The sequence below is a fragment of the Anthonomus grandis genome, chromosome 3 (genome assembly GCF_022605725.1).
Source record: "Anthonomus grandis grandis chromosome 3, icAntGran1.3, whole genome shotgun sequence".
NCBI lineage: Eukaryota > Metazoa > Arthropoda > Insecta > Coleoptera > Curculionidae > Anthonomus > Anthonomus grandis.
The window spans coordinates 36,366,848-36,377,570 of NC_065548.1; the positions used below are offsets into that span (position 1 = coordinate 36,366,848).

Consider the following 10,723-nt stretch of genomic DNA (forward strand, 5'->3'; position numbering starts at 1 on the left):
TCTTGGGATTAGGACCCATGTGTTTAAGTGATAGTTAGTAGCTATATTGCAGTTAATTTAATTTAATTTTGTTGAATATGTGATTATCTTGTTATTATATTAATAGTTATTTGTTCTAATTTTTTGGATAACTTTTGAGAATGTGACTTTACTTTAGTCTTTTTCTTTTCTTTTCATTCTTTTAGGTTTGTTTGTGTGTGTTTCTTTTAACTATATTTTTCATTGTTTTGCAACTGTTTCCTGTTATTGGGCAAGTTGCCTGTTGGAAATAAAGGCTTAAAAGGCTTAAAAGCTTTATTATTATTATTATTATTATTATAGTGTTAAGTTTTTAGCCTTGTTGATGATTGTTTTTTCATAGGTTTTATCTTGGTATATTTTTCTTTTTTTGTAATTCTGTATTTAATATGTTATATTATCTATTATTGTTTTTGTAAACTGGGTCTGCTGTATATTGAAATAAATAAATATTCAGCTCTGAAAAATTCATACTTTATGCGAGGTATGAATAGAGGTTCGTAACCTCCAAATTTTCTCCTTCAGATTTTATTTGTATGAAAAAGTATATAGAAGGCTCATAAATGCCAAGCACATAATAATGAGGCTTACTACCTAGTGTTAGACTCAACTTGATCTAACCCAACCTAATTCAACTGACCCCAACACACTAAAAAATATATAAAATTAAAAAGTGGCAAAAAAATGCATAAAATTTCATTTTATTTTTACATCCTTGTAAATAATAAACCTAAGTTGTGGGTAAGAAGGTTTAGCTACATAAATAAGTTTGAAAGTTTGATTGGAAGTATGACAGATACTATAGTAGCAAAAGGATTTTTAATGAAGCAAGCTTCCACATTTACACTAAATGAATAAAGCCTTTTCACCAAATAAACTTCAAAAATACTTACATCCCCATCTCCTTCACCACCTTTTCCCTTCTCATTCCTCAGTTTGGCATCCTAAACAAAGCATCCATTCATAAATATCCAATATAAAAATAAATTAACTATGACTTACCATGCCACCCAATGAATAGCTCAAATGTACAACAAATGATAATAATGCAAAACGACAATAATAAATTAACAAAACATGAAAAAAGCCACGGCGTCAGTGGATCTTTTGGTCCGAACTTGACTTGAACTAATTAGTAAACGTAATAAGTTGGAACTCCCGACGACAAAATAGGCTTATAAAGATTTAAGAACTCCCTTAAAAGGCACAAGGGGTTATCGCAATTTTAGTTGCGAAAAAAGTATAAAACCATATACATTTTTGCAAAAATTCTAAAAAAAGAAACGGGAAAACCTTTCCGGCTTTAACTTGACAGTTGGCGTTTAGTTTGTTGATCAAAATTCAAAATACCAATGTCAGTTTAAGAGTGTGGTCCGAGATTAAAAAAAGGGCGTAGTTAGCGGCCATACTAGACTTCCACCTTAAACATTTTCCGACAGATGGCGCAACTAATACCTATTTTTCAAGAGAAGTTCTCTAAATGACCCCTCCTATTATAGGCCTATTTGACTGATACTTGCTATCGCAAGGATTTGTGAATGAATAAGAGGTAACTTATACTAAGCAGTGGCGGATTTGCCGGTGAGGCAAGGGAGGCGACGCCTCACCTTGCATAAATATTTAAAAAAATACGATATTATATAGTAGCATTACCCCAAACCTATTGGTCAGCGGTACTCAACATTTAACTTTATGAACATGCTCTTTGAGCTATACCCGCCCGCGCAATTACAAAATATCGCCACCGACTGGTTCGATTGAGGCGATCTTCGCTGTCGCCGCATGAAAAACCGAAAGATACCCGGTACCGAACGATTTCAAAGTTGGAAAAGCCCGCTGGCAGTCAAGTGGCAGGCGGAGAACAGCACGAATAAATTTTTTTTTGAATAAACATGAATTATTTGTTTTTGTACTGTTTGTAGTGTTAAATGTTTGTGATTTAGACTTTACAAAACATTTTTAATTAATTATAGAAAGTTATGCCTGTTTTTGGCCCTGAATGGGGTCAAACTGGGCCAAACTGGGTCATCCCACTACTTTGCTGGAAATTCCGTTTTCCAGAAGAACGGAAAATGAAAAAAGAGAGATTCTTACTATTGGTAGACCTCAGCCATCTTTATGCAATTTAAAAGAAGATAAAAGATCAGGTAAAGAAAGGGCGATGATAATAATTTGGAAACGAGTAGTTCAAATTTCACGTATGGCAATATATTTTTTTTATATTTCATCTTTGAAATATTAGTATCTAGTAAACTTCTACTAATAATGTAATATAAAAAATAATCATAATATATCATAATATTTTTGTTATTATTTTTTATTTAATAATACTAATTATTTTTAAGAATAAAATAACATATTGTTATAAAATCTAATCTATTTTAATATTTATACATATACAATTTTATTCTTGTTTCCTGCCATACATGAAGTTCCAAACCACATATACTCAACCGATTTAAAGTAAACCTACTTATGCCAAATTATGTTTTTTTTTATAATTTTTTTAAATGACTAAATATATAAAATTGAGCTTACTATACCTTTCTTCATTATTCATCCTCTTTTAAATGTTGATCGACCTAAATATTAGAAAATAATGATTATATTATATTTATTTATTTCAAACTTTCCTTAAACCATTTTTTTAAAAATCTGAAACATTGTAAAAATATAGATCGATCAACCACAATAGTACTAATTACGTTTCAGGCTCAAAGTATCTTCGTTCCTTTCAATCATCTTGGTACAATACCCATCCTTGGTTGTGTGGGAGTATATATGCTCAAAAATTATTTTGTTGGCTATGTGTTCTTCTTTTACATGTAAAGTCTGTCTGGGTCAAAGAAGGATACTATGACCTTAAAAATTTGCAACGATCAGCAAAAAAGCATGCGGAATCAGGCATTTAACATCATTTATGAATTTAAAAAGACTAGAAAAAAACATGTCAAGAATAAAAGATTTACTACAGGAAAATGTCTCATATTGTAAAATCATATACAATGAGAAAGTTAGGAAAAACCAGAATGTTACTTAGTAACTTAATTGATACCACTAAGCTCCTAGCAAAACAAGAACTGTCATTTTGTGGTCATCGAGAGGGTGAAGGTTCGGAAAATAGGGAAAACTTTATTGAAGTTTTTAATTCCAAAATAAAATATAATGAAGAACTACGAAATCATATTAAAAAGCTTGGAAAATCATTTTGTTCCAAAACCATTCAAAATGATTTAATTTTTTGCATAAGTGAAGTAATTAAAGAAGAGATTAATCAGCAACTTAAAGACACGAGTTTTTTGCCGTAATTGTAGATGATACCACCGACATTACTGAAAAATCTCAGTGTGCAATGTTACTAAGATATGTAGAGAAAAAATCTCTGAATATTTATGAACGATTTTTGGGTTTTTACGATGTGAGTGATGACCGAACTTCAGAAGCCTTATACACATTAGTTGCCAGCGTTTTATCTCGATTTAATTACAAAAGCTCGTGGCACAGTGCTATGATGGAGCAAGTGTCATGGCTGGTCACATTACCGGTTTGCAAATGAAAATTAAAAATGATGCTCCTGAAGCAACTTTTATTCACTGTTCAGCCCATAAACTAAATTTGGTACTTCAAGACGGATGCAAATCTATTATGGAATGTCGAATATTTTTTGCTACTTTATCTGGAAACCCTAATTTCTTTCATCAGTCGGCCAAACGAAGAGTGGTTGCAGACAACCTGATTGGTAAACGAATCCCGTCCTTTTGCGAAACCAGATGGGCATCCAGATCCAAGATTGTTTTGCTACTAACAAATGAATACCTCAACTTTATCTCCGTGTTTGAAAATATTATGAATGATCGATCTTCAGGTGCGGTCTCTATTAATAGTGCTAAAGGATTTCTAAAATCTTATTTAGAATTTGAATTTGTATTTCTTTTAAATGTGTTTAGCGAAATTTTCTTAAAAACAGATTTTCTTTATGACATTTTATAAAAAAAAAACATTTGATGTTGTCCTATGCAAAAAATATGTTGATACATGTATTACGCAACTGAGCGAATTAGGGACGGATGATATTTTTTATAATTTAAAAACAAAATCAGCTAATTTAGTTAATAATGCCAAACAAACCATCAGTTTTTCATATAATCTTAAAGAAAAGTCTGACGAAAATATGAAAGGTCTTTATTTTGAAATTCTTGATACAATAGTTCTACAATTAACAGAAAGATTTAAGAACTTTACAGACATACAATTTTTAGCGCTAATTGAATGCAATAACTTTTTAAAATTTAGATAGAATTAAGATATTTCCTGAAGATTTGTTGGCAAACCTAGTTAAAAATTACAAAATTTTTGAAAAGGAGGTTTTGAAAAGACTTGCGTTAAAAACTGAACTGAAAATAATATTTGGCGATGAACAGTTTTCAGGCTGTAGTCCGCAACAAATATTTAATATTAATATTCTCACAACGACATAAAAGATGTTTTTCCGTATACAACTAAACTTATTATGCTCATATTAACTTTACCTATTGCAAGTGCAAGTGTGAAAAGACATTTTTCTGGCCTTAAAAGAATAAAGACTTACCTTCGTTATAGTATGAATCAAGACCGGTTATCTGACCTTGCACTCTTGTCAATCGAAAAGTCGCGTATTAATGATATGACTGGTTCCAAAACAGACGAAGAGGACTTTTATGAAAAAATTATAAAAACTTTTTTAGTAACTAAAAATCGAGCCCTTGAGTCTTGAGAGCTTTATTTTGCAAAAGGGAGTTAAAAATATTTAAATAATTTAAATGTGGGTGTATTAAGTTTTTGGTCGTTTTATAATACCTGTTACAGTCCATTGTTTTTAAATTATATAACTTGAAAATATATTATAATTAATTTTTGGAGTTCGCCTCACCTACCAAAACCCTCCAGATCCGCCACTGATACTAAGTATGGCCGTTATTAACATTAAATTTTTGTTATATCGTTGATTGAATATTTGGGAAGATACGCAACCTTATGGGCTAAAGCGTGACCGCAAATATGCGTGAAAAATAGATGGCGATTCTCTCCAGTATGCGCGAAAATAATTTCGTCCGTCGCTTCTCATTAGTAATCGGCCGATCATCCGAGTCGTGTGGGAGAGTTTTTGCACAGGTTCGTGTTTGCCGTATTGCAATTTGGTAGTTGTTAAAAAATTTTCTTGGATATCATAATCACAAATAGATAGATATATGTAAATGTGTTTAGTTTGTGAGACGATGGCTCCTTTAGGCAAAATTAATCAGTGTGCGTATATTAATTAAGACTTTGATTTATAACAACCTAATATGGGAATCTCAAAATCTTATTAGAAAATCTTTAAAAAAATCTAATTATAAACCTCACAGAAAATTATCTATTTTATCTACAAAAATCAATCCGAACTCTTAAAAATACTGTCTCTTCATGTCTATGAGGACCATTATCATTCTCTTTTTCTTTTTTTTTTACTTTAAGAAAATTTTAAATCAATATATTATGTTTATGGTCTTTAGTGTTTTAAGTATTTTCAATAATTGTCTTCATGATGAAATTCATTCATGAAAAAGATAAAAATAAAGCCTAAAAAGCCTTTAAAGTTATTGAGAAACTGGTTATAGTACGAATGGTAGCTTTCCTAATTAAAAAAAATAACATATTAAATGAATGTCGAGTAATGTTTTCATTCCTGGAGAGATTATATTTGAGCTTGAAGAAGGTCACTTTGCTGCAACGGTATTCTGCGACTTCTCTAAAGACTTTGACTGTGTCAACCATGGAATATTGCTCGGTAAGCTTTCTAGATATGGGTTTAGGGGAGTTGCTCTAGAATGGTTAAAATTTTGTTTTGTTAGACAGAAAAAAGTTTGTTTGGCCAAATGACAGTTTGTCTGAACTTTGTGTAGTAAGCAGGGTTCGTTTCTCGGTCCTATTTTATTTCTATTGTATATAAATGACCTGGCGTTTCTCCAGATAAGAGGATTCTTCACTATTTTTGCAGATGACACCACTATCTTATGAGCAGACAATAATAAAAGCACATTAACAAAAACAATTTCTAAAGATTTATTAATGATTAAACAGTGATTTGATGCTAATTTGTTGTCTTTAAACATAGATAAGACTAAATTGTTAAGTTTTTATGTTCAGAGCAGTTCATGATTCACAAGAAAGAATTGGAAGTGAATAATTTTAACAGATTTCTTCGAATTGTTATCGATCATAAACGTAAGTTTTATGGAGATATGTCAGGAGGCAAAAACTTGCTAGACGATGTTATGCTGTTAGAGTGGTTTTAAATGAACTGAGATTGATATCTGCAAAAACGGTCTATTTTTTTTGTCGAAAGTTGGAACTTACTTTTATACAAAAATACCTACAGTATAGAATAACATTTTGGAGTTGCATTAGTAAACGGCTTTTTGACTCGATGTTTGTTTTTAAAAAACGAGCCATTAAATATATGTGTCATAAATCTCCACAGGACATGCAGACCCCTATTTAAAGATACTTTCTTTGTGTTGCTTGTTTATTGTTGAGTCTGCTTGCCTAATATATAAAAAATATAAATTGTATCTTCAAAATAATGGCTCCTTAAAACATTATAATGTCAGAAAAGAATACAATATTCCAATGCCCATCCCGAAAAGTGAACTAAGAATTCTCTTATTTACTTGAGCATAAAAATTTTTAATCATTTTCCAAATGTCATAAAAGTCTCTAGAAGTTCTCCTCGCTTTAAAAAGTTCTTCGAAAACGAAACTTCTTAAAAGCAAGTATTTTTATAGCATTAGAATTTTTTTAAGATAGTTAGGAACAGGCCAATAGTATATAATTAGTTTTTAGTAAAGATGTAAAGGTTAGAATTTGTGATGTTACTCTAAAAAATTTTTAAGTCGTCTTGCTTTGAAATTGAAAATACATTTTGTGTTTATACTAGTATGTTGAACCCACTATTGTGTATTGTTTTTAAATTATGTGTTAGTAATATGTCGATTAATGTGCCTATTTTATATCATAGAAGTACCATGTCAACAAATAGGTACCATGCATTTATGAATAAAGTATGTTTTGAATTTTTTGAAATTCGAAATTGTATTTAAAAGAGAGAGAGGTATATATTATTTAATAGGGATGATTCCAACTACTCACTAGAAATTACCTCGTTGAAAAAGTAATTCTTGTTGTAAAAGGGTTATTCAAAACTGCAAGTGACCAACATGGAGTCGACAAGAAGAAAAAAAGTTGATTATGACTCTCTAAAGAAGGATTATAAGAGTTATTAAATGTCGTATTTAAAAGTTAAAGATGTTAACTTGTAAATGAGAGAAAGCGTTTACAACAATGTATAAATGATTTTATTTTATATTTTCAAATAACGCCAGAAAAAAATAAAAAAACCATTTTGCCAAATTTCACCTTTTTCCTGAATATTAGGAAGTATTTGGCATTTTTCCAATTTTTAGATTGCATTTATTCAATTATTGCATTTATATTGCGCAACTTTCGCCTAATTAAACCATTTACTGCTCATCCTTATTTTGGACATCCTGTATAATCGCGATGAGACCCTTCATACTGTTAAACAAAATATTTGTTTTTTTTTCTTATTAACTTTTTCTAGTTTTAAGTGTGGCCTATTTTCGATATTTTATAGTGTTGTTACACCCTTATTCAAAACATTTCAACCCTTATTCAAACATTCATACATTACTTAACCACCACATTTATTTAGTTATTTATGCGAGATCACAGCGCATTTAAATATCGGCAATAACAAAATAAATAAAAGCGCTGTTATCATCATCGCCCTTGTCTTAAAAAAATAACAAAACGGCCGGGCGCCCAAAGATTCCCGCGTCGTTAAACTGCAAATGGTCAATATAGCGCCGACAAAGAAAAACAAAGTTGATGATGGCTCTTTAAAGACAGAACGTCGTATTTTAAATTTTAAAGGTGTCATCGTATAGGCGAGAAAAAGTGGTCACAATAATTTATTCATTTAATAAATACTTTTGTCATATATTTTGAAATAACGCCAGAAAAAAATAAAATGATTTTGCCAAATTTCAGTTTTTTTGCAAAATTTAGGAAGTATTTAGATTTTATTATAAAAGGACACTATATTGCTCAACTTTCCTCTAATTATACCACCTCTATTGACGTCCTGTATAACCGTGATGCGGGGTCTTTAAACAAAATGTTTTTTTTTTGTTACTAGGTATCTTTTTATAGTTTTAAGTATAGTTGTAACAACTGGTAATTGAAAATTTTCCTGTGTCGCTTAAAACTTAAAATGTGGCCTATTTTCAATTTCTATTAACATCCTCACTCACAACCCCTTACTTTACAGATGTCACTACGCTGCACAATTTTTCAGATATTGAATCACATTACAAAATGGGTTACTTTTTACAAAAAATTATTGATCAAGAAGTTATATTATGATCGGTATTAAGTCTTATGAATTATTTCAATTATTCTTTATAATATTTACGTGAAACCTACTTATATCTTAAAATTTGTTCCACATATTTTTTGTATATTAGTTTTTAGTTAATTAAGTGCAACGGGCTTTTTATTTAAAAACTTGACCCTCTTGAACACAAAATAAAGGAAACAATGTTTGTTGGAATCATAACTTGTATTAAACTTTGTTGGTAATTTTGTAAAAATAGCTTTTTATATATATTTTTGTATTAATTTTTGTCTCAAAAACATATTTTGGTAAGTAATTATTTGTTTATAAAATTTAACTTTTAAGAAATTTCAATATGCCAATATGCACGAAAATGAACGGCAATCCGATAGTCGACCGGGTACACTTTTTAACACAGGATTGCGTATCTTCCCAAATATTCAATCAACGGTTATATTTATTTACCCACGACAAAAAGTACAAACTCTTACATAAGTCAAAACACAGAAAAAAAGCATTACAATTAACATTACAACAATAAGAAAACCCATGCAGTAATTATATAATACGATAAGATATACCACAATTAAAGTAAAAATACATCAAGGATTAAGCATTAAGTAAAACTAATAAAGCAGCTTTTTTAAAATACAATATAAACATAAAAAATACAATACTCCTAAAAAGCCACAGTGGAGTGAAGAAATTTCTAAAATGAGTAAAAAATGTTGTTAATTAAGAAATCTTTAACTTTATTTTTGAATATACAAAGTGGCAGAACCTTTACAGAGGCTGGCAGAGCTTTCAAAAATTTTACTCCGTAGTGCGAAAGCCCAGTTTTTCATCTGGAGAGTCGATGGAAAGGTGGAATTAAGGAGTCATCATTTCTGGTAAAGTGCCGGTGGGTATCAGCATATGTTGCATAGTCAGTCACATTTTTCCTAACATATAATAGGCTCACTAAAATAAATGCACAGGGTAGAGTGAGAATTTTCAATTTCCTGAAGTGGGATTTACAACACTCTCTGTAGCCCAAACGAGCAATCACCCTCACACATCTTCTTTGCAATGCAAATATCTTAGACATGTGCACCGAGTGCCCCCAGCTGATAAGACAGAATATCATTATAGAATGAAATAAGCAATCCTGAGCGTGTCCATTGAGACAGAGCTTGATAAAATACGGATAAGGAATATGCATCTTGATAATTTGGTTTACAACTCTTCTCAGCCAGATTAAACCACCATCAAGAGTGATACCAAGGAAATTTACTGTTACATTCGAGAGATGCGGGAGAGAACCAAGATCTCGAGGAGAAAAAATTATCTGCTGAGTTTTGGTTTCGTTCAAACATATTCTGTTTGAAACAGCCCAGTCTTTCCAGTTTGCATATGACTCTTGAGATACGCGAGAAAAACTCCTGATGAAGTTGCCAAATTGATCAGTGGTACTATAACTAAGTTTTTTTTATAGTTTTTATAAGTCTAGTGTTTAGATCAAAAGTATACGTACTTTTACTATTTTTCAGACCATCAATCACCTGACGAACTTGATCATGGCTCACCTCAGTAAAAGACAAGCCCGGTCCACAACTACCTGTCAAATAATCGGAAGGATTGTTAGGACCCGAGGGAAGCGACTCTTCCAGTTAAGTAGGAACATTAATAAATAATTCATTAAAGAGGCAGGCATTGATTTAGCCCGGCTCGGTTTCTTTAACATTAGAGTTAAGCGATTTTATTAATTATAGTAAAAGCTGAGATGTCAAAATTCTTCTTCATGGCCTCCTATGACACAAACAACAATTTTTCATCAAGTAACATTTTGACCATAAAACTTTTTTAAATATTATGTGTGTTATATCGTTGTAATTGTCTTTAAATAGGCTTTTGTTTTTTACAGGTGTAGTTTTTTTTCGGTCTATATAAAAAAAAAATTGATGATGATAACTCAGATACCAAACGTTAGATTTAAACTATTTATACATTAAATTGTAAAGCACAAAAGTGGCAATGAAAAAGTGCTGTCGGTTTTTTAGTATCTATTAAAATAAAGCTGGTAAAAAATGAAAACCATATTACCAAATTATTTAAAGCTAAATTATTTATTTAAATCTATTTTAATTATTAATAATAAATATTCTTGAAAAATATTATGTACGCCACTGATTTTCCGTAAAATAAAAACTATTTTTATAATCCCCATTCCTTTTAGAGCAAATTTGATTTTTTGACTTTTATTCGTCCGAGATGCATTTATCTATTTATTTA

General features: G+C 30.5%; 1 protein-coding gene and 1 long non-coding RNA gene across 2 annotated transcripts in view; one reads left to right on the forward strand and one right to left on the reverse strand.

Moving 5' to 3' along the window:
- LOC126734468 (serine/threonine-protein phosphatase 2A 56 kDa regulatory subunit gamma isoform-like) overlaps positions 1-1,332 on the reverse strand; it is a 129,957-nt gene extending 128,625 nt beyond the window's left edge. The window contains exons 1-2 of the mRNA XM_050438112.1: positions 1,021-1,332; positions 912-962 (exon numbers count right to left, since the gene is read on the reverse strand). Coding sequence (XP_050294069.1) covers positions 912-962; positions 1,021-1,023 — 54 coding nt within the window. The 5' untranslated portion in view covers positions 1,024-1,332. The remainder of the gene's footprint in view (positions 1-911; positions 963-1,020) is intronic.
- LOC126734480 (uncharacterized) overlaps positions 1-10,473 on the forward strand; it is a 68,547-nt gene extending 58,074 nt beyond the window's left edge. Inside the window, exon 3 of the long non-coding RNA XR_007660066.1 lies at positions 9,982-10,473. This is a non-coding gene — a long non-coding RNA (uncharacterized LOC126734480). The remainder of the gene's footprint in view (positions 1-9,981) is intronic.
- Positions 10,474-10,723: the final 250 nt, after the last annotated feature.